The sequence below is a fragment of the Myxine glutinosa genome, chromosome 12, assembly GCF_964187855.1.
Source record: "Myxine glutinosa chromosome 12, kmMyxGlut1.1, whole genome shotgun sequence".
Taxonomy (NCBI): Eukaryota; Metazoa; Chordata; class Myxini; order Myxiniformes; family Myxinidae; genus Myxine; species Myxine glutinosa.
Window position 1 is genome coordinate 42,931,864 of NC_136272.1, and position 23,821 is coordinate 42,955,684.

A 23,821-nucleotide genomic window follows, 5' to 3' on the forward strand; every position below is an offset into this window, starting at 1 on the left:
TTCTTGTCTTGGCTATAGCATTGTTCAACCAAACGAACCTGAGTGAAATATGGGTAATGTTTGGCACAGGAAAGAATAATTGCAAACTCATACCAGCACACACCATTGCCCATACCCAAGGTCCAGAGAAATCTTTGTCTCTGCTAATGTTCCATACCTTCACCGGTTGTGATCAGACGTCATTCTTTCTGAACCGAGGAAAGAAAACAGCATGGAACACAATGAAGGTTTTCACAGATGTCGTAGAAGCCTTTGCAACTGTTGGTAGAGTACCTCCTTCAGAAGGGACATTGAAAGAACAAATGCAAACAATTGAACGGTTTGTTGTCGTCATGTATGACCGGACAAGCTGCTGTAACAGTGTTGACGATGCCCGTAGAGAGTTATTTACTCAAAAGGGGAGATCCGTTGAGTTCATTCCACCTACTTCAGCTGCACTGTGTCAACACGCAAAGTGGGCAGCATATCAGGCAGGGCATTGCTGGGGGCAGGCATTACTGCGAGATCCAGATTTACCAGATCCCGCTGAGTGGGGATGGTTCAAAGGGGCCTCACAGCTGTGGGAACCTCTGTGGACAACCCTGCCTGAAGCATCCAAATCGTGCAAAGAACTTCTTAAGTGTGGCTGTAAAGTGGAAAGAGGATGCCTGCGCCAGTGCAAGTGTGTTAATGCAGGGATGGCATGTACAACATACTGCAAGTGTCACGGAGACTGTGAGCGTCATTAACGTGATTAAGCAATATTAAGCTTCATATAGTGCCTAGAAGTAGATTGCTGTTTCTATATATAACTAACAATATACTGCTAAAAATCATTGCTGAATCCTGTTGCTATGCGATGACTTAGATCTGTAATAACAAGGCAAATGTGTGTGCACCATATTGATAGATGAGTTTCTCATGAAAAGCAAATCGTAGTAAAGCCCGTACCTACATGTGTTAGTAATAAAACAACAACAACAACATGCATTTTAAGGCCATTTTCCCTGCTAGAGTGGGGGTTAGCCTTGCGGTCCCCATGACAATCTTCTCCATTTTGCCCTATTTTCTGCATCTCTCCTTGTTTAACCCCCTTGCCCACATTTCTTCTTCCACCATCTTTAGCCAAATCTTTCTCGGTCTTCCCCGTCCTCTACTTCTTTCTACATTAATTTCCATCACTCTTCTCAACCAGTCACTTTCATCCTTCCTCAACACATGACCAAACCATCTCAACCTGTTCCTCTCCACAGCATCAATCACAGGCAATACTCCCATCATCTTTCGCAATTCATCATTTGTCTTCTTCTCTCTCAACGATACTCAGCACATCCATCGAACCATTCGCATTTCCACCCTTTCCAGCCTTCGTTGCTGCTCTACGTTCATTACCCATGTCTCGCTCCCATAAATCATAACACTTCTCACACATGCAGCATACACCTTTCCCTTCAGCTTCAGCGACATTCTCCTCCTCATCAGCACGCCACTCAGTTCCCGAAACTTCTTCCATGCACATCTCACTCGAGCAACCGTTGCCGAGTCTGATCCACCTTCTCCATTCAGCATGTCTCCGAGGTAGCAAAATGTTTTCACACCTTCCAGCTTCATGCCGTCTCCAAGATCCAACTCAACATTTCCTCCATCTGCAGCTCCCTCTGTGCACACCTTACATTTGAATGTAGCTGCCACACTGGTAAATGACCCTCTCAGACCACTACATTTTTGATGAACCCATTCAGCGCACATAGTACATTGAATGGAGTTCACTCCGACACCCTTCCTGCACACAGCACACGGCCACTTCCCAGTTCTTTCCACCTCACCACATGCTTTACCACTTGCCATCACCTTCGTCTTTCCGATATTCACCTTCAGACCTTTTGTCTCCATACATTCCTTCCACTTGTTCATCTTTTCCTTCAGTCCATCCATACTTTCCGCAATCAACACCAGATCATCTGCATACAACAACTCCCACGGTAAACCCTCCTTTACGTTCTGAGCCAGCACCTCCATCACAGCTACAAATAGTAGTGGACTTGGTACCGACCCCTGATGCACTCCCACCTTCACCTCAAACTCACCACTGTTCCCATCCTTCGTCCATACAGCTGTGCGCGCTCTTTTGTACATTGCCATCACGACTCTGATCAACCATTCCTCCACTCCTAACTTCCTCAATGCCCATGTCAATACTTTGTGTGGAACCCTATCGAATGCTTTCTCCAGATCAACAAACCTAAAAAACAACTGCTTCCTCTTCTCCATGTACTTCTCCTGCAACTGCCTCGCAATGAAAAGCGCATCTGTCGTCCCTCTTCCTGGCAGAAATCCAAACTGCATTTCGTCGATCTTCACTTTCTTCCTTATCCTCCTCTCCAACACCCTTTCCAATACCTTCATTCCATGCTCCAATAACTTTATCGCTCGGTACGAGCCACACTCCAGAGGGTCACCTTTCCCCTTGTATAGAGGGACGAGGGTACTCAGTTCCCAATCCACTGGAATGCGGCCTTCTTTCACCACCAGATTACAGATCTCTGTCATTCTCTTCACACCCCAACTTACTGCTGCCTTCAACATATCTCCCACAACTCCCGTCGGCCCTCCTGCTTTTCCACTCTTCATTGCTTTTATCGCTTCCTCAACTTCCTTCTCAGTTATCTTCTCTGCCGGTCCTAAAACTGGGTTACTCTCTATGTTGCCACCCCATTCATTCTCTGTATTCAACAGCATTTCCATATATCTTTTCCATCTTCCTTTAATTCCATCTGGGTCGACAACGATTTGTCCGACTTCATCCTTCAAGCAACTCACCCCCATCACATCACACCTCTCTTTCGCTATGTGCTTTGCAATCCTGAATACTGCTTTCTGACCCTCTTCCGAATCCAAGCGTTCTCCGAACATTTTCCTACATGCCTCCTGCGCCTTTGCTACCTCTTTCTTTGCAGCCTTCCTGGCTGCCTTATAACTTTCATGCTCTGCTGTTTCTGCTCCCGTACCCTTCGCCTTCTGCCACTCCTTGAACTTCTTCCTATTCTCGTCAATCCTCTTTCCAACTTCATCATCCCACCACCATGTTTCCGAGTGCCTCGGTGGTCCTTTTGTCCATCCACATACCTCACCAACGGCTCCCAACAGACTAGCTTTCATTGACATCCAACCACTTTCAAGCTCAACCACATCATCCTCTACCCTACTCAGCCTCTCTTTTAATGCCTCCCTTACTGTCACCTCTTTCAACCTCCACACCTTCATTCTTGGTTGGTACTTCACCCGCCGAGCTCTCCTCGCACCTTTCACCCTGATGTCGCAGACAACCAAGTGGTGCTGTGAAACAGCCTCCTCCTCCGGGATCGCCTTTGTGTCCCGGAGGTGCCCCCTATCTCGCCTACGCACCATCAGGTGGTCAACGGTTGTCGTCGACCCACCTGACGTGTTTGTAACAAGCTTATTATCCTCTTTCTGGAACTGAGTATTACAAATCAACAAATCAGCTCCATCAGCAAACTCCAAAATCCTTTCACCTTCTCCATTTCTCACACCATATCCGTAACCCCCATGAACTCACTCAAAAACCATCCATACTCCTTCCCACATGTCCATTCAGGTCTCCTCCCACCACAACAACTTCCTCATCTTTCACGTTTTCCATCAGCTTCTCTATCGCACACCAGAACTTGTCCTTCTCTTCATTGCTTCGACCAACCTGCGGAGCATATCCCGAGATGACGTTCACCAAGAGCTTTCGAATCATCATTTTCACCATCATCAACCTATCACTCACTCTAGTCACACTCACCACACTGTCTACAAACTCCTCAGAAAACAGGACACCAACACCATTCACGCCCTCCGGGCACCCTTGCCACACAAACTTGTTTTTCTGTCCCTGCCTACCCTTCACCATTCTCACACCACTTCCCTTCCATCTCGTCTCTTGCACACAACATATGTCCACTCTTCTTCTGACCAATACTTCCACCACTTCTCCTGATCTCCCTGTCATTGTCCCTACATTCCATGTCCCAAACCTCAGAAACCGATCTCCACTTCGGGCTGCACCCTGCCCATATGTACTTGTAATTGTCATGGTTCTCTTTTTGAGGCAATGTTTTTCTGGCCGGATGCACTTCCTGACGCCAACCCTCTTAGTCGTCTCTTACGACACGCAGGGATACGGTGTACCTATTCTGACCAGGGTACACACTGGGAAACGTTTAAAACATGGAAATTCGGGGGGGGGGGGGGGGGCGTCAGCATCACGGCTGCGGTTTAAACATATTCCAACAATATCCATACAGAACCATGAAAACCATGAAAAACAATCTGGTAAAAGTCTCCAAGCGAGAACGTGGATTTGAGAAAGAAGGAGCAGAGGCGGAAGAAAAACGAGATACAGGGGGTGGGGCACAAGTCGAGACGAGGAGGAGAGCATACAAGCACGTGTCCGGGAGGAGAGAAAGAATCAATATAGAATTCTTTGTCTCGGGAGGTGAGGTGAGGGAGAGAAAATAAAATAAAAGAAACAAGCAATACAGCGAAGGAAAGAACCCAAATCGACAAAACACCGACGGGGGGAGGGAAGCCCCAAGTTACCAGGCCGCGCACGAGGTACGACCCAGAAAACGATTAATTACACACAGGTTTGTACGAATTACAAACCAATACCAACCAGAAACACAATAACACGTACACAGCAAAATAACCAGTGGAAATTTGACAAAGACAAGAATGGGAAAACACTTAAACTTCGATGCCGTGGAGAGCTCGAAGTACGCTTCACTCGCCCGAGGAACCGGAAGTTGATCCCGGAAGTGTTCGTAATAAAAGAATGAGAATTTGAAGAAAACCTGATTTCATTAAGGATACATTAGCTTTTCGAGGTATCAACTTAAGCTTTAGGCTTTTAGGTACTAACATGGCGGCCATTTTGGATTTCTGTGCCATTTTGAATATTGTTGCATTGTTGAAATATGCAAACATCAGTATAGAAACTATGCAATTTCACGGTTAAAAAGCATGAAAAATATGAAATTGGCACATTTGAATATTATAAACAAGTAAGAAAGTAGTATTTTACTCAGTGGCGGCCATGTTGAATTTGGTGGCCATCTTGGAAAGAAACTGAATTGGTCCCATATCCAGAAATGTTCAGCACATCAAAAGATACATCTGTGCCAATTTTCATACTTTTCACCCAAAATGCACAATTGGTCTGGTATATTGCACCATTCTGCAGCACTAAAAGTGTGTTGGTTTCTGATGACGTGCCATCGACTTCACTGTTGTATGGACATGAACTTATTAAAGCCAAAGGGGATATTTGAGGTCTGTGAGGTGGAGTTGCTGTAGCAAATGTAATGCTGTATAGCATAATTTGCATTGCTTTTGAATAAATTCTCTCGTGCTACAACTTCAACTCTCATGTGGTACGTCGTGCATAATGCAGGGAGGGAAGGAATGCGGGCCAGAGTGGGGAGGGAAGGATGACGAGAGGGGAAAGCCTGGAGCTGCAGGAGAAAGTTCCTTTTTTTACAAGCTCTGGTACGACCCTCAACTTGCGCGTTTTGAAAGTCCTCCACTCGAGCCTCGTCACGACTCGCTTCATGAACTCCTGCCTAAGTTTCAGTCCTTAAAGTGAGTTTTGAAATCTCTCCTGGAATTTGTCTTCTCGCCATCCCCATTCCCTGCCCTCTCTGACTACTCGGTCCACTCTCACCACGAACCTTCTCCCTCCATTCATGTCATACAGACACCCTGCTTCACCCTCACTGATGAGGAAACTCCATGACCCTTCCCTTTTCCTTGGCTTCCTCTTTCCTCAGCAAATGTGGTTCGTGTGTGAGGCAAACACAAGAAGCCCAGATTCTCATTCCGCAACTTGGCCCTTCTTTGGGTTGCACAGCCAATCCATCACATGAGGATTTTGGTAGTGCAACTTATCGGGACGAGGAATACCGGCCTGGAGATGCTGTTTACCTCCTGCCTGATGCCTTCTCTTTCAGGTTCATTGGGAATGGGTTAGGGAGACTCGTGTCCAAAAAACACTGGACTTGCTTGGTCAATGACGAGTGACTCCTCGCTCATCTGGATATTCTTGCCCTTCTCAAAGCACAAAATTCTGTCAGTGACTCGATCCCCATTCCGTGTTGTTTTTCACCATTACCAGCGTAAAACCATCCTCGCCCGCACACTCGCCCCATTCGCGGCGTTTCGAGATTTCATCTGACACGGACTTGTATCCGGAGCAGTGGAGACGCACGGACTACGTGAAGGGATCGAACCTCAGCTCCCCTGAGCCATACCGTCTGGGACGCATTGCTACACTCTGGCGTTCGACGGTTGGCCCAAAAAGCCGAGACCTCATGATGACCATAAACAAGCTGTACAGGTTTGCTGGCTTCCACATTGACCCTTCAATTTCCAAATATTTTTGCAGTTTTAAGTTTTCCCAAATGATTGTTTGTAATGTAGTTTTGGAGAAGAGAACCTGAGTTCTGATGTACCATGTGACCAAACTCCCCCACCCCCACTACCCGTGCAGTTTAATAAACATTAATTTTGATTTAAAATGACACATTCTTTGGTACACGTTTGCTTCACACGATGCATGATTACTGTGAAAAGTTTCAGACAGACATCTTTATTGTCATTGATTTACATAGATGCACCTGCTCCTGATGGGAGATGCCAGGGAGGAGGGTTTATTATTATTCTGATTACAATTAATACCATCTCAGCCCAACTTCGGTGAGCAATTTGAAGTGGTGACCAATGCTTTGGTCGAGGACTTAGGTCCATAGGAGTTTGGTTTGATTCGGTTCGGTTCGACTTCATTTCGGTTTCTCAAACCCGTCTCCCTCCTCCAAATCCTGGTGGCGTCGGGTCAAATCTGTTTCTGGTGTTTCTTCCCCTTCCATCCCCTCCCTTACGTCAAATGGCTACACAGCTGACACCGCACGTGAAAAAGCTGAATGCCTCAACTCTGCCTCAAAATCATAAGGTGGAGAAGTTTCTGTCAACCTCGACTCCGATTGTGCAACTGGACCAGACGGCATCAGCCCACGGGTCCTAAAATCCTGCTGTCACTCTATCTCACCCTCTCTCTGTTCTCTTCACCCTCTCTTTTGCTCAAGGTCATCTGCCATCTGCTTGGAAATCAGCCAACATTACCGCTTTACACAAAAAAGGTTGCAAAAACAGATCCTTGCAACTACAGACAAATCAGCCTGCTCTCAATCATCAGTAGTCATGGAATCCATCATTGCTTCTGACATCAAATACTTCCTCTTTTCCAATGGCTTGATCTCGGATCATCAATTTGGATGCAGACCAGGTCACTCTACTCTGGACATGCTGCTTCTGCTGTCAACAATGGATGGAGGTCCTCAATGCCAAACAGGAAATCAGAGCCGTCTCCCTTCACACATCTCGTCCCTTTGATACGGTCTGGCACCCCACCCTACTCACCAAACTCTCATCTTATGGTAGCCATGGCAATCTCCATGCATGGCTTGTGGACTTCCTCCCCTGCATGGAATTCTCTCATCTCCCCTTCCTGTTCAGGCTGGAGTTCCTCAAGGCAATGATCTGGGCCCTGTGCTTTTTCAAGTCTTAATTAATGATCTGTCTGACTCTGGAAAATCCTCTCCATGTTTTTGCTAATGACTCCACTCTCTGCCGCTCCATATCTCAACCCTCAGATCGGCAGGCAGCAGCCTCCTCACTCTCTGTAGACCTGGATAAAATCACAGACTGGTCAAACAAGTGGAACATGTCTTTCAATCCTGACAAATCTCACACTCTTACTATGTCTCTCCGAAAAGACAGTCTTGAAAACCCTTCCATCTACTTTCTCAACAATCCTCTCCATGAAGTTCTGTCACTCAAGCTTTTGGGTCTCACTATCTACCATGATCTTTCCTGTGAAAACCACATTTCCAAGCTGGCCTCCAAAGCCAGTCGCCGACTGAGCATCCTCCGTCGTGCGAAGTCCTTCCTTGGCACACCTGGACTCCTCACCACATACCAAGCTTTCATCCACAGCTCAATGGAGTACTGCACACCCCTCGGAGCTGGTGCACCTGCGTCACACCTAGCTCCGCTTCACGCTGTATTCCTACTGGATGCACAAGATCTGCCTGCAACCCTCTTCTGGTGAAATTGCCAAAATCAAGACTCTCTGCTCACCTTCACTCTTTCATTCTTCTTTTCTCCCGCCTCTGGAACAAACTCCCCCACTCCCTTCAATCCCACTCCTCCCTCCAGGTCTTTAAAACAGCTGTTCACCACCATCTCTTATCTTCCCCCATCCAAAACCTTGATCTTTTCTACTCCTGTTAATACACCCCAAATCCACCTCTTTCAATCTCCAACTTCATTCCTGAAATTCCTTGTAGTGTCCATCTTGTTTATCCTGTGTACCGCACCCCAGCCCTCTCCCTTCCACAGATCTCCTGATGTCCCTGTTCTCTACGATTGTTGTGCTTCCCTCTCTCGTCCCTCTCGTCTCCTGTTCCCTTTATCGTGTGTTTTATGTGTTGGCTCTTGCAAGAGCCTCGACTTTGTATGCAAACCCCCCCCCCAAAAAACCCCCGAGTTATGTATATTAAGCAAAAACATGCGTGCTGCTTCTGTGCATGTATAATGTATTGTGTTTGTAGGTTATAGCTCGGATTAATCAAATTGCACCCCACTCACCTCAGCCACTCCCCCCACCCCTCCCTCAAAATAAAATGCCAAAATTGGTGAAAAAATTATTTTCCCCAAAACTTGATGGCATAAAATGAAACTTGAGGAAGCACACCTTCAGGGTGTGCTGAGTATTCCCTGAAAGTTTGAGCTTCCTCTGTCCTCGAAGAAGTGGATTAAACATCCAACATGCATACTTTCTATTACATATCGATACGTTACTAACATAATTGCCTTCGATCAAGTAGTCTAGTAGGAAGACTAGGTCCCCCTGCACCCCCCGGAGATATACTTCTAATCAGTGTTTCTAGATTGGAAAAAATGTGTAGAAAATGACTAGCTATGGCCCCAAGCTGAAAAAATGTCCCACATACCATTTTTATGCAAATTACTGCTGCAAATTTTATGCAAAATTATGCAAATTTTATGCAAATTTTTGATGAGGAGTAGAGTTGAGGGGTCTTTGAGGGCTTCATCGAGGTGCTCTCGGTTGCAAGACTGGGTCATTCTGAGAAGCACAGCAGGGTCAGAGATCATGATGTTCTCCTCCTCAGTGAATCTCTCCATCAACAGCCTCTCCATTGCCTCACACACTGTTTTGAGGCAAAAGAGGGACTTTGCGTAGGCCTTTCCACTGAGAACACCTTTGAGAGATCCACTTGTTACTAGTTGTGCCTCAAAGAGAATCTCTGCATATCCAGAACCACGCATCTTGTGTCCAGTGAGCATCCCGATGTAGTTCATGGATGTGTGGAAGGGTCCAATCGTTACTACATGACTAGCAAATTCATTTGGCCAGCGCCAGATGATGGGAAGGGCTTTCATGCAGACACCCAGATCAAATGTATTCAGGACCCATCTCTGACCCACCTCAGCAGTTGCTGCCTCGGAACGCTTCAGTAGCTCACGAACAACTGCGTTGTCTGTGATCGGTTGGTGGATAGGCGTGCAGTAGTCGACTGTTGATTTGCTGGGTGGGGGAGAACCAGTTGCAGAGGTGAAACCCCCTAGCCCAGGCACAGGCTGCAGGCCATTGCCATGCCATGCAGGCACCAGGCACAGACCGATCACAGACAACGCAGTTGTTCGTGAGCTACTGAAGCGTTCCGAGGCAGCAACTGCTGAGGTGGGTCAGAGATGGGTCCTGAATACATTTGATCTGGGTGTCTGCATGAAAGCCCTTCCCATCATCTGGCGCTGGCCAAATGAATTTGCTAGTCATGTAGTAACGATTGGACCCTTCCACACATCCATGAACTACATCGGGATGCTCACTGGACACAAGATGCGTGGTTCTGGATATGCAGAGATTCTCTTTGAGGCACAACTAGTAACAAGTGGATCTCTCAAAGGTGTTCTCAGTGGAAAGGCCTACGCAAAGTCCCTCTTTTGCCTCAAAACAGTGTGTGAGGCAATGGAGAGGCTGTTGATGGAGAGATTCACTGAGGAGGAGAACATCATGATCTCTGACCCTGCTGTGCTTCTCAGAATGACCCAGTCTTGCAACCGAGAGCACCTCGATGAAGCCCTCAAAGACCCCTCAACTCTACTCCTCATCAAAAATTTGCATAAAATTTGCATAATTTTGCATAAAATTTGCAGCAGTAATTTGCATAAAAATGGTATGTGGGACATTTTTTCAGCTTGGGGCCATAGCTAGTCATTTTCTACACATTTTTTCCAATCTAGAAACACTGATTAGAAGTATATCTCCGGGGGGTGCAGGGGGACCTAGTCTTCCTACTAGACTAAAGTAGTCTCGAAATCGGCGAAGGCAATTATGTTAGTAATGTGTCGATATGGATTAAGATTCGAGCACATACTCCAGGTGTCGGCCTCTACGCTGCAGGCAAACCTGGATTGACGTTTATTACGGCCTGAATGTGTTGGCCTATCGTTACTTTTACAATTCCACTGTTAAAGTTTGTGTCGGTGTCTTCTCTAAAAAATGTAGCCAGACAGATATCCGTGCTTTGCTTAGGGCTGCATGATATGAAGCTCCATCCTGAACTCTTGAGTCTTGATTGAAGGATGTCGACTGAAAACGATCTTTCTTGGGTTGTTCATGACCTGTTGAAAAAATGGGCCTATCTTGACTAAATCCAAATCTGTGGACTACACATGAACTACACACAAACTACACATAAAATACACTTTGCACACCTTCAAAAAGTAACAATATATCAGAAGAGTAGAGAAAGTTATTAGAGGTAAGGTTTTTTTTTGGTTTAAAAAAAAAAAAAAAAATTACAGGTAAGGTTCCCTGTATTTTTTTTTTTTTGTATACTGAATCGAGGCTCGTGAAAGAGCTGACATTTATTTCACAAACAAGTCAACCAGACAAACAAAATATATAAAAAGAGGGAGCGGAAGACAAGATGGGGAGAGAAGGGGAAGCACACAAACACAACATTTGAGAGCAGGGAGAAGTGTGGGAGGGAGAGGGCTTGGGGGGAGGAGGCGTGGGAAGGGGGGTGGAGGGGAGGAGAGGTAGAAAACACAAGGGGACCGAAATTAGTGGGGGTAGAAAACATCAAGGTTTTGGATGGGGGAAGATAAGAGATGGTGGTGAACAGCTGTTTTAAAGACTTGGAGGGTGGAGTGGGATTGAAGAGAGTGAGGGAGTTTGTTCCAGAGGTGGGAGAAAAGAGGAGTGAAGGTGAGCAGAAAGTCTTGATTTTGGCAGTTTAACCCTAAGAGGGTTGCAGGCAGATCTTGTGTGACCTGTAGGAATATTTGGGGGACAGAGCCCAGAGAGAGCTGGGGGGGGGGGCAAGGCCAGAGAGGAGTCGGTAGAAGATGGAAAGACCACCAACCTGCCTGCGGTGAGTGAGTGAAAGGCCCTTGGAGTTAGCTTCATCGCGGGAGATTCCAATGATTCTGAACGCTTTGGTTTCAACAGCGTGAAGACGAGCTAGGTGTGAGGCAGGAGCACCAGACCAGAGGGGAGAGCAGTATTCCATAGAGCTGCGGATGAAAGCCTTGTAAATGGTGAGGAGCTCAGGTGTACCAAGGAAGGACTTCGCACGACGGAGGATGCCCAGACGGCGACTGGCTTTGGAGGCCAGATTTGAAATGTGGTTTTCCCAGGAAAGATCATGGCAGATAGTGAGACCCAAAAGATTGAGTGACAGAACTTCTTGGAGAGGATTATTCAGAAAGTGGATGGGAGGGTTGTCCAGTCGTTCTTTTCGGAGAGACATCGTAAGAGTGAGATTTGTCACGATTGAAAGACATGTTCCATTTGTTTTCCCAGTCTGTGATTTTGTCCAGGTCTGCAGAGAGTGAGGAGGCTGCAGACTGCCGATCTGAGGGATGAGGAATGGAGCGACAGAGAGTCGAGTCGTCAGCAAAGAGATAGAGAGGATTTTCAAGAGAGTCAGAGAGATCATTGATGAAGACCAGAAAAAGCACAGGGCCCAGAACACTGCCTTGGGGAACTCCAGCCTGAACAGGAAGAGGAGATGAGAGAAACCCATTCAGGGCCACACGTTGACGACGACCAGAGAGGAAGTCCGCCAGCCATGCGTGGAGATTTCCTTGGATACCAAAGGAGGAGAGTTTGGTGAGCAGAGCGGGGTGCCAGACCGTATCGAAGGCACGTGAAATGTCAAGGGAGACAGCTCTAATTTCCTGTTTGGTGTTGAGGACCTCCATCCATTGTTGAGAAAGCAGAAGCAGCATGTCCAGAGTCGAGTGACCAGGTCTGAAACCAAATTGATGGTCAGAGATCAAGCCATTGGAGAAGAGGAAAGATTTCATATCTAAAGCAATGATGGATTCCATGACTTTGCTGATAATTGGGAGAAGGCTGATTGGTCTGTAGTTGCTAGGATCTGTTTTTGCACCTTTTTTGTGCAAAGCGGTGATGTTGGCTGATTTCCAAGCAGATGGCAGATGACCTTGAGCAAAAGAGAGGGTGAAGAGAACAGAAAGAGGGAGTGAAAGAGCGGAAGAACATGATTTTAGGACCCGTGGGCTGATGCCGTCAGGACCAGTTGCAGAATCAGAGTCGAGGGTTGACAGAAACTTTTCCACCTTGTCAGGAGGAAAGGACACAGAGTCCAGGAGCAGCTGTGTACGACTGGGTACGGTGGGTACAGAGAGCGATGGGTTTGGGACACAAGATTTAGAGGCAAACACAGAGTTGAGGCATTCAGCTTTTTCACGTGCGGAGTCAGCCGTGTAGTCATTTGAGGCGAGGGAGGGGATGGAGGAGGAACAAACACCAGAAACAGATTTGACCAGACGCCACCAGGATTTGGAAGAGGGAGACAGATAAGAGAGTTCGGTCATGAGAACGGTGAGATATTGTTTCCTGGCTCTCCTGAGGGTGGACACACACTTGTTTCGGGCTTTGTGAAAGGAAATGAGATTTCCTTCCGTTGGATTTGCTTTCCAGGAGACGAAAGCAAGTTGTTTCTGGGCAACAGCCTCACCACAAGATTCCGTGTACCATGGACGGGAGGAAGGGTATGACAACTGAAGACGAGATGGGATAAATCTGTGCATGAGAGAGAGCAATTTACTTTGAAAGAATTCCCAGGATGAGTTGATGTCAGAGGCGGTAGAGATGGGAGACCAGTCCAGATGATTGATGGCTGCTTGAAGACCGTGCCAGTTGGCCCGAGTGAAATGCCAGACTCGTCGACGCTGAGGAGGCTCTCTGAGAACGGTCAGAGAGATGACCACTTTAACAAGCACATGATCAGATGAGCCGATTGGAGCAGAAGAAGAGCAGCAGACATTTTCAGGGAAGTTAGTCATAACCAAGTCCAGAAGAGAAGATGCTCCGTTGACTGAGATCCGGGTCGGGAAATTGACAGATTGTGTCGGTCCCAGTGAGTCGCAGAAGTCCTTTGCTGAAGAGCCATGGCTGGTGAGAGAGGTACCCACACCCAGCCAACTGGCATGGTGACAATTGAAATCACCACATATGAGGAAGAGAGAGTTGGGATGGGTAGATAGAAGTTGGTCCATATTATCAGACAGCGAGATGTAGATGGAGTCATCACTGTTTGGTGGACGGTACAACACACATATGAACAAAAGGTGGGAGCGAAGGGGAAGCCGTAGCCAAAGGTATTCCTGGGGGTGAGGTGGAGAGAGTGCAGTGCAGGGCGAGTGAGGAAGAGTTTTTTATAAAGATAGCAACCCCACCTCCAGGACGAGGCTCAGGTCTATCATACCGGAGGAGGGAGTAACCTGGGAGAGATACCAAGGCATCAGAGACATCATGAAGGAGGAAAGTTTCTGTTAAGCAGATCACATCTGGTTTGTCAGAAGCAACCTGTATGGAGAGATCAGTCAAGTTTGAGCGAAGGCCCCGGATGTTTGAGGTCCATACCGTTAATGAAGAGGAAGGGGGAGCATCGGATACAGAACAGGGGGGGGGGGGGGGAGGGGGAGGGTAAGATGTGGAAGAGGAGGAAGCGGTAGGGAGAGCTGTTGAAGGTGTGTCAGAGATGTCAGAGATTTCAGAGATTTCAGAATAGCTTGGAGAAAGGGAAGAATGGGGCGGACAAAAGGTTTGATGGAGATTGGGTGAGGCACAGTGAGGTGTTATTTGAGGAGGGGGAAGAGCGAGGCAGAAGGTTGGGGGAGATGAAGGTGAAAGTTGGAAGGGGGAAGAAGCAGGGAGGATGCTTTGAGGAGGAGGGGTGAGAGGGGAGTCTAGGAGGGGAGGAGCGAGGGAGAGTCCTGGACGGGAGGGGTGTGGGGGGAGTTTAGGAGGGAGGGGAGGGAAGGGGCAAGGGGGGAGATTTGAAAGGGATGGGTGATGGGGAAGATTTGGAGGGGAGGGGCAAGTGGGTAGATTTGGAGGGGAGGGGTGACGGGGAAGTTTTGGAGGGGAGGGGTGATGGGGAAGTTTTGGAGGGAAGGGGTGATGGGGAAGATTTGGAGGGGAGGGGCAAGGGGAAAGATTTGAAAGGGATGGGTGATGGGGAATATTTGGAGGGGAGGGGAAAGGGGGTAGATTTGGAGGGGAGGGGAAGGGGGTAGATTTGGAGGGGAGGGCTGATGGGGAAGATTTGGAGGGGAGGGGCAAGGGGGAAGATTTGAAAGAGATGGGTGATGGGGAAGATTTGGAGGGGAGGGGTAAGGGGGTAGATTTGGAGGGGAGGGGTGATGGTGAAGTTTTGGAGGGGAGGGGTGAGATTGGATTTTGAAAAGTGTACGATTCATGGGAAACGAACATTTTTTGCAAAATGAGTTTGAGACCTTCGAGTCAAAAATACGTTTGAGGACACTGAAGGAGGGGTGGAGGGCTGGAGAGTTTAGGGAATGTAGAAAAGAGGAACTGCAAGAGATGGTATTATTATTATTATTATTATTATTTTTTGGAATGAATAGATTTGGTGAGCAAGACGAAAGCATCCTTTTGTAGGAGAAGAAGAAAAAGGTGTTATAATATATGACAGAAAACAGTTGTTCAGGGGAGAGATTAAACATTTCTAACCACGTGATCACGAACAACGTGAACGAAGAACGAACGAACAAATAAGAACAACAAATAAACGAATAAGAACTGAGAAGGGAAAAAAAAATTTTGGGGGTTTTTTTTTTTGAGTAGAGATATTAAACAAGGAAGTATGGGGTGAATGACTGGGACGAAACAGAGAACGAAAATAATTGCAGCGCATTCGACGAACCGCTGAGAGAAAACAAAACCACAAGGTCGGAGACGGTAGTCTAAACCTACTAGTACGAGTACTAGGCCTCAGAATACTCGACACGCATTAACGGACGATTGTGTGTACATGTACGAAAAATTAACACCGAAAATTTTCCTAAAGACACGCTATAGGTACACACACCGAAAGATAGATACAGTCTCGACAAAAACACAATTGTGAAAAAATTACTTAGCTTCGAAAGCGTGAGTGCATGGACAGCTTCGAAAAGACGTGACCTCGCCGACAAAGATCTCGCGAGATCTCGCGAGATCTACGGATATCTGTATGACCCAAGGTCTGGCTGCCCGGTCTCGTTTTCATACTTCAGGACTCCGAGAAGTGTGGGTGGGTGGGGTGCGGGTGGAAGGGCGATCATAACGTTGTGCCACAAGCTTTTAAATCTCGTTTTCCCAACAGGCCAGAGAACACACATCTGGGACAGGCCAGTACCCGACACACAGACATGTCATTGCTCTACTGGAGCAGCGAGCAAGTGAACCTTCCATTAAAGGCCGCACAAGGCCGCTTCCAAGTCATGTTTGTCGAGGAGCTGAACGAGGAGGTCATTCGGTATATTCGTGCTGCACCAAATCGCTTCTACTTCATGGAGGTCGGTGCTGTCACCAAATTATTTGAATGCTTTAAATTTTGTATTTTCATTTGAAGGGGAAAAATCAATAAAATGGCAGACGTCCAAAACAAAAAGGTAAAAGGGTACTTTCGCCATTCACTGTTGGTGACCATGTCACGTATGCAAGTATGCAAGTTTCCAAATGCTACATTAACCCCTATTCTACAATGGGTTCGCCATCTTGCTTTCAAACCTGTCGATTATCACCTCCGTCACCGAAGGTGGATGGAGGTTGTGTTTCACCCCTGTCTCTCGCTGTGTTTGTCTGTGAGCAGGATATCGCAAAAAGGTGTGGACGCATTTTGGTGGGCAGGTTGGGTGTGTGACAAAGACTAATTGATTTGATTTCGGTGAAGATCTGAATCCAGATACCAGAATTTTCAAAGTGATTCTTCACCATTGAGAGATTGGGCCAAACAATGATAAATAGCCCGATATCCTGAAGGTATAGACAGATTCGGGCAAAACTCGGTGGACGAGTTTGGTCGTTGACGAGAACAAGCAATTCGATTTTGGTTTTGGTCCGGATGCAGATCTGGCCTATCGGTGGGATACAAAACCGATACTGTTCAGCCTGGCAGAGGTATGCGCTCTACCGAGTGCTGTTCTAGTCATTAATGGGAAGCCATTTAATGAGTAGTTTGTCCTTCCAATCAATTATCCAAAACTTCAGTTGAGCCTGGTGGAGCGATTTATCAATGCTTGAAATGGAGGCCCTTAGTGCAGGTTGCATTTCCAGCATGTCTTGGTGACTCTTTAGGAGGATTTTTTGAATAAAAAAAAAAAAAAAAAAACCACACAAGGGTGTTGGAGATAGGTGAAGACGTATTTGACCTTTCCTCGTTTCCCTTTTTTTCTTGTAGGCGTACATTGCAAAGACCAGGAAGTTTGAAGACCCGCCCTATCATGCACGCTCGGATGGCCATGGAAAGGGCAAAGGCAAGGGCAAGGGTGAGCCTTTTGGATGACTCTGCCTCGATGCTCCTTCGCATTACTGTATATTGGCCGTTTTAATTACTTGTGCTCCTTTGGCACCAATCTGAAATCAGGTTTGAAAATTTTGGGGTTAAAATGTTAACGTTGACCTCTTCCGTTCAGTCTGTCCGATCGTTGTGATTTGTGCTTCACTGACTGAATCTCTGTAACCACGCGGGGGTTGACCCTACTGGTTGTGTGTGGTCGATTTTGTTCTGTTCTTCTTTTGATAGGTTTATAATCTATCTAAAAAATCTGCATATTTGTTCATCCAGGGTTTTGCGCACTCTTGCACACCACATCAGAAGTGTACTTTTTGGTGGGCAGCCCTTAGCACATTGATTGTGTGGTGTGTGGTGTGTGTGTACACACCAGGAAAGGGTAAGGTGCAAAAAGAGGAAGACGGAGAAGGGGATAAGGAAGTCAAAAGCGAACAGAAGATCAAGAGGCTTCGTGCTCTCGATGTGTTTTCTGGCTGTGGGGGACTCTCGGAGGGCCTTCACCAGGCTGGTGTGTTCCGTTGCTGCTTGTGCACATGACCTTTCCTTCCTTTCCCATTCATTTCCTGCATTCTTGCCCTCAATCCCTGTCTTCACTCATCTCCAACACCTTTGTGTGGTGTCCTTTTATTCCCTCCCCCCTCCTTTCCTTAGGCCTCACTGAAACTTGCTGGGCAGTGGAGATGTGGGAACCGGCTGCACAAGCCTTCAGGCTTAACAACTCTGGCGCCACGGTCTTCACCGAAGATTGTAACCTTCTCCTGAAGCTTGTAATGGCTGGGGAGAAGACCAACTCGCTGGGCCAGCTGCTTCCTGCGAAAGGAGACGTCGAGGTTTGATTTTGATACCCCTTGCCCGAGACTTCCTGATACGGACATTCATGGGTCTGGCACGGCGTCCTTCCTCCCCACCTTCCCCTTTCCCTGTGCCCCAGATTCCTTTTCTAGTTTCCCTCTGATGCTTCCGGTTCTCATTCTGACCATTCTTCCCAAGGTGCTGTGTGGAGGTCCTCCATGCCAGGGCTTCTCCGGAATGAATCGCTTCAACTCGCGCACATACTCGCAATTCAAAAACTCCCTTGTCGTCTCCTTCCTCAGGTGCAGCACTTGGATCTCCTGAAAATCAGGAAACGAATGTTTCTGCAGTATCGTGTTATACCATTATACTATTTACCATGATTGCAATGCACCACTTGGTTCTCTCTCCACCATGTCCATTCTAATACTCAATGCAGTTCTTCCACTTATTTGCTAAATTTGAGACTTGAATCAAGAACGTTGATATTTTTCTGGACATGTTTTTTTTTGTTTTGTTCTGTTTTGCAGTTACTGTGACTACTACCGCCCTCGCTTCTTCTTGCTTGAGAATGTCCGGAACTTTGTGTCGTTCAAGCGCTCGGCCGTGTTGCGCCTCACTCTGCGTTCGCTCGTGCGGATGGGCTACCAGTGTGCCTTCGCTGTGCTGCAGGTGAAGCTAGTCGTGCGTTGACGACTCTCCCGATCTCTGAAGCCCTTTTCGCATGATGGGTTAAAATGAGACGAGCTCAGGCAGCGTGAACCTTACGTGTTCACCATTGAAGTGAAGTTTGCCATAGGCCACGATTGAAGCTTAATTTACATCCATGGGCATCAAGCTCTGGTTGCTGCTTGTGTGGTGTAAGGAGGCAACATGGTATCCTTCAAAATGGGCCTTTTGTTGTTTTTTTTTTCAGGCTGGCCAGTACGGAGTGCCACAGACTCGACGCAGAGCCATCATCCTCGGAGCCGCGCCTGGGGAAGTTCTGCCTCGGTACCCAGAACCTAGGCACGTGTTCTCTCCACGTGCTTGCCAGCTGACGATCGCTGTGGGAGAGCTACGTTATGGTACCAACATCACCAGGTATGGGCTCTTCTGTTATTTCCCATCCTTTATTTGCTATCGGCTTTGTTTTCCCCTCTCCTCCCCCCAAATATTAATGGTTCTTCCACTTCCCCCTCGCATTCTCTCTGATCCAGGCTCACATCTGCTCCCTTGAGGACTGTGACGGTGCATGATGCACTCGGCGATCTACCTGAGATCCGTAACGGGGCCAACGAGCTGGAGATCCCATATGAAGCAGAGTCCAGCTCTTGGTTCCAGAGGGAAATGCGTGGGGATCAGCACCAGCCCATTCTGCGCGACCACGTTTGCAAGGTTTGTGCCAAAAGATTATTCACAACCCATGTCTGTTTGTTGCACGTGGTTACTTCCGCACCGATGCTTGTCCTCCCTTTGTTGAGCTAGTTTTATTCCTCCTGATTGTTGCTGCACATCTGTTTCCCTGCAGACGATGAGTCCTCTGGTGGAGGCCCGGATGCGTTACATACCCGTGGCACCTGGTTCTGACTGGCGGGACCTGCCAAACCTCGAGGTTCGTCTGAGTGACGGCTCATACTCACGACGCCTGCTATACTCGCACCCCGACCCTCGGGCACCTTCCGGAGCTCTTCGTGCCGTTTGTTCTTGTGCTTTGGGTAAGGATTCCTGTAACATCGTCGCTTGTTAACCGGATCTGTTTTTGAGTATTAATTTTTGTTGAGGATCCGCCCTTTTGAATTGATCCTTCCAAGTGAGAGGATAATTCACTTTGGCACGAGAACTAAAAAGACATTTGCCTTTGCTTTCTGCTGTTTTTGTCTTCCCTCTGTTGGTCTTTGCTTTGATTTCAATCAACTCTCCTTATTTTAACCTTTTCATTTTTAGGTCATCTCATCTCGATTCTCGAAGAGATGAACATATAAAATGGGTCATGACGTCCGGATGTCTGTCAGTCCGTTAACCTTTTGCTGTTTTTGCTCCTCATTTATCACCCGGCTGATTGTTCTGAAACCTGACATATCGATACAAGACTAGAGCTCACACAATCGCTCAGGCCTCGATTTCTCAATTTCTCGATTTTGGATCGTGGGGGCTTCCAGGCGGTGTTAGCCCCTGAAACTTTAGATCCATACTCGTCCCTTATTTACCAACCGATTGCTCAGAAACCCGATATGGCCCTTGTACTCGGTGCTATTTATATCTTATCAATTAAGGTGCAAGTCTCTCTTCTTGAATGTCCTGATCCCTGGTCAGTTTGGATTCTGTCCCTTTCACTCAATTTTAGACATTTGCTGCTTCTCTCTCAAAATTGATGGATGCCCTGGATCTTTACCTCTAAGCTGCGTCTCTGAGCACATCCCATGCATTGGCACCCAGCTAAGCTTGCAAAGTTCCGTCTTTGTCCTCACAGGTTTCTGCAGGACACGCTCCTCTTTACTCCCACCTGTGGAATCAACTTCCACATTCTATTCAATCTCATTCTTTCCTCCAAGTCTTCAAGACAGCTGTTCACCACCATCTCAGATCAACCCCCATCCCTCATCCTTCCAAATTTCCAGTTGTCCTTCATGAGAGTTTCCTTCTCTATCCATCTTGTCCACCCCATGCATCCTCTCCACACTCATTTTGTCTAAGCCTCCCTCACCTTGGCCTTAAACTCTTCTGTTGGTGCCCCCCCCCCCCTCTCCTGTTCTTTTTATCCTGATCCGTTTAGTATACTAATTCAAGCTCTTCCATGAGCCTCGACAATGTATACAAAAAAGTATTGTGCGAGTTGTGCTTGAATTGTAGTGCAGGCCCCATGGATGGAGTGAAGTAATACAGCTTAGAACTGCTGAAAAGAAAGAAAAAGGATTAATCTTCATAAGCTTTTAAGTGATCCACTGTTTGCTCTTGTATGAAATATATCGTTAAATATATTGTTGCGGATATGGGATTTGCATCCATCCATATCCGCTTGTAAATATTCCCCTATTTCCTCAATACTTCCCAACTATCCCCAATCCCCCATTCCCTAGTCCCATTTTCTGTAAACAACACTCTGTAGACCCGACCTTCCCCTATTTCCCCCATTAAATGTCGCATCCAGGTCCACCGCATCTCACGTAGACAACTATAGGACATCTTGCTAGTTATTCTTAGTCTATGTCAGTTAAGGACTCGTTTCCATTAATTCTGACTCTTCGTTGCACCAGAATGTGATTGTATGGCACCGTTAGGAAGTTTAGGACCTCCCAATACCTCCCCGCAGCTCTTCCTCACGGTTCAACAACAACAACAACAACGGCGGCGGCGCGGGGAGTGTGCGTCCTCACTCCGGCTTGGTTGGTAGGGGGTGTTGGGAGGGCACCAGGCCTTTCCAACGAGCCGCCATCGAACATGTGCTCGACGGGGTTACCAAGTAGGGGCTCGCTGTCAGCTCCTCGTCAAGGGCGGAGCCCGGTAACCCCCGCACCCAATAGAAGCGGCGGACCGGTCCCATCGGGGGCGGAGCCAACCAGCCGAGGGCGTGTGACTCCCCGCTGAGCATGCGCAGGAAGAGGGAGGTGACGTCAGATGCGCGCTGAGCTTGAAGCAAGAGAGACGCCACCTCCGAGCGCTGTGAGGCCTCCCTGCATCTTTTGGACCGTGCTTGATCCTGTCCCCGAGCCAAGGTGCACCTTGTGCTATCAACCGACCTGTCCTTCCCTGCCCTCAATCCCTGTGTAAGTCAGTCTTGTTCCGTTTGTCTGTGGTCTGTCTGGGATAGATAAGATTGTATCTAAGTGCCTATCTCTTCTGTGTCTTTTACCTCACTCTACCTTGTAATCTACCCCTTTTCTCCACCACTAATTATATCCTCCTCCGGAGGTCTTGAGAACTGTACCCCTTGCGTCGTTTCATCTATCCCAGTCGTTGTGTCCTTTCCATCATTGATTTAGCGTAGCGCGATTTGGCCAACGTTCGAGTGGAATTGGGTGAGTTGGGGAAGAATCGGGTAAACTGTACGAACACGGCGGCCATTCCGCTCGGTCAAGCAACATCTTTAGCCGTGTCCGTAACAATATTTTTTTTTTTTTTAAGAAACAGGAAGTAAATTGTGTGTATGTATATACATATACGTATATATATTGTTACGGTTTTTAGAACCTTCACTTTGTAAATTTTAGTAAATGTTCCCTTACAAATGATCCCCTGTAAATATACCCATTATTTGGCTCTATTAAAGATCGCACCCTAGTTAGTCCATGTACAACACGTAGAGCACCATAGGACCTCTCTGTAGTTATCTCATTATTATGTGTTTTAGTTAAGGATCTGTTCCCAATAGTTGAATCTGCATTGCATTAATCAAATAAGATAGGCCCCTTCAATTTCCCCAATCATCTCCCGCTCTTCAAAGTGCAGTAGCAGTAGGGCAACGTTCGCTGCCCCATGTCTTGGTTCGTTTGATGGCCCCAAGCCACCATTGAACATGCGGTCTCAGGCCGAGGAAAAAGGGGGCGGGACACAAGAACAAGGTGTGGCCCTGTCAACGTCTCGTCAAGGGGCGGACCGGTGAGCTCTGAAAGCCAACCAGGGCCGAGGCAAGCTCACCGTTGGGCGTGTCCTGGGAGCCGGCGGCTTGATCTGAAAACGCCCTATAAAAGTGGCTGCGAGGGACTGCTTCAAGAGATGAGTGAGAGGGAGATAAGTGCGAAGGTCCAGATGAGTGCGAAGGCCCGAAGTGCAAGGTACCAAAGGAGAACACGCTGAATCGTGAGGCAGGAGAGTGGGTCCGCTGACGACAATATCGCCATATATTCACATTGTCCGACCGCGTGAAACCATACGTGCAGCTGCCGCCGGGTTTCGCCTCAAGCCCGGAGCGTGGACTGGAGCGGACCTCGACGCTGCGCATCTGCCGGACCTTCCTGCCCTGCCATCGGCTTGGACCTTCTCCCCCTTCCAGCCATTCCTTCCTGCCATTACCCTCCCGTGTAAGTCTGTTTGTTTGTCTGGGGTATAATATAAGACTGTTTTAAGGCTGCCCTGTGTAACTGCTTCTTCCTCTCCTTGTAAATGCCCTTCTTTCATTTCCTCTTCATTTTGTGTACATAATCAATAAATATCTGTTCTTCCTTTACTTTGGTTTCTTCTTTCCCCCGATCGCTTTAGTCCCTTCCCAATTGAGTACCTGTGGCACGATTCGGCCAACGCTCGGAGTCGGGTTTAGTCCTTTGTTAATGGCTCGAGCTGCGGATTGCTAAACCGCTCGGCAATCTTCCATCTTGTCCGTGGCTCGAGCAGAAGTAGCGCCCTGCTTTGCGGCGAGGTTGGCGAAGGTATCTGGGACTCCATTGACCAGTCACCCTGGTCAACCTCACCCCCCGCAAAGGAGCGCGATACCTTCTAGGACTCGGACGGCCAGTGTGATAGACGAGGGGATTAAACCCCCCTCGGTAAGGGGAGTGCCAAAACCGAGATCCGTAACAATATGTATGTATATATATATGTATACACAAAGAATTAAGTTAAGCACCCCCCCCCGTTTTTTTACAACCTCGCACATTACAAGTTTGTTGTCGTCAAAACAGTGTAATATACCCATGATATTGCTATATTTTCTGGAGAAGTGATATTATGGTCACATAAAAACATAACAATCATGCCGTTTTCAATATTTTATTCTGAATAATTTAAGGTGAAATTTTTTGGGAATTTTAGGCATATTTTCACCTCAATTTAAGTATGGAGCTATAGGTCCATCACGGACAGTGTGGATGACGTTTATGTTTTCTAACGTACAGTCATTGTTCTGAGAAGACCTCTAGCGATCTTTGCGTCAATAACGTGTGTAGGACCCACGTGATCGGATCACTGACTCAACCCTACGTCTCATAGACCCTGTAAGCCGTCGTATGCGTTGCTGTGGCAGGTTGAACCCCCTCGAGCACGTTTGGGACATGTTGGGACGACAAATTGCGAAGATGGTCCCTCCAATAGCCAATCTGGATGAATTGGAACGTGCATTACATCGGGAATGGAACAACCTGCCACAGCAA

General features: G+C 47.4%; 1 protein-coding gene across 4 annotated transcripts in view; it reads left to right on the plus strand.

Moving 5' to 3' along the window:
* Nucleotides 1–23,821, plus strand: part of DNMT1 (DNA methyltransferase 1) — a 142,429-nt gene that overhangs the window by 108,777 nt on the left and 9,831 nt on the right. For all 4 annotated transcript variants that reach the window (XM_068132592.2, XM_078766314.1, XM_068132593.2 and 1 more), the window contains 12 exons: nt 5,438–5,625; nt 5,814–5,993; nt 6,158–6,379; nt 15,774–15,966; nt 16,851–16,938; nt 17,338–17,472; nt 17,616–17,794; nt 17,955–18,058; nt 18,287–18,428; nt 18,673–18,839; nt 18,956–19,133; nt 19,267–19,453. In XM_068132592.2, the coding sequence (XP_067988693.2) occupies nt 5,438–5,625; nt 5,814–5,993; nt 6,158–6,379; nt 15,774–15,966; nt 16,851–16,938; nt 17,338–17,472; nt 17,616–17,794; nt 17,955–18,058; nt 18,287–18,428; nt 18,673–18,839; nt 18,956–19,133; nt 19,267–19,453 (1,963 nt within the window). The remainder of the gene's footprint in view (nt 1–5,437; nt 5,626–5,813; nt 5,994–6,157; nt 6,380–15,773; nt 15,967–16,850; nt 16,939–17,337; nt 17,473–17,615; nt 17,795–17,954; nt 18,059–18,286; nt 18,429–18,672; nt 18,840–18,955; nt 19,134–19,266; nt 19,454–23,821) is intronic.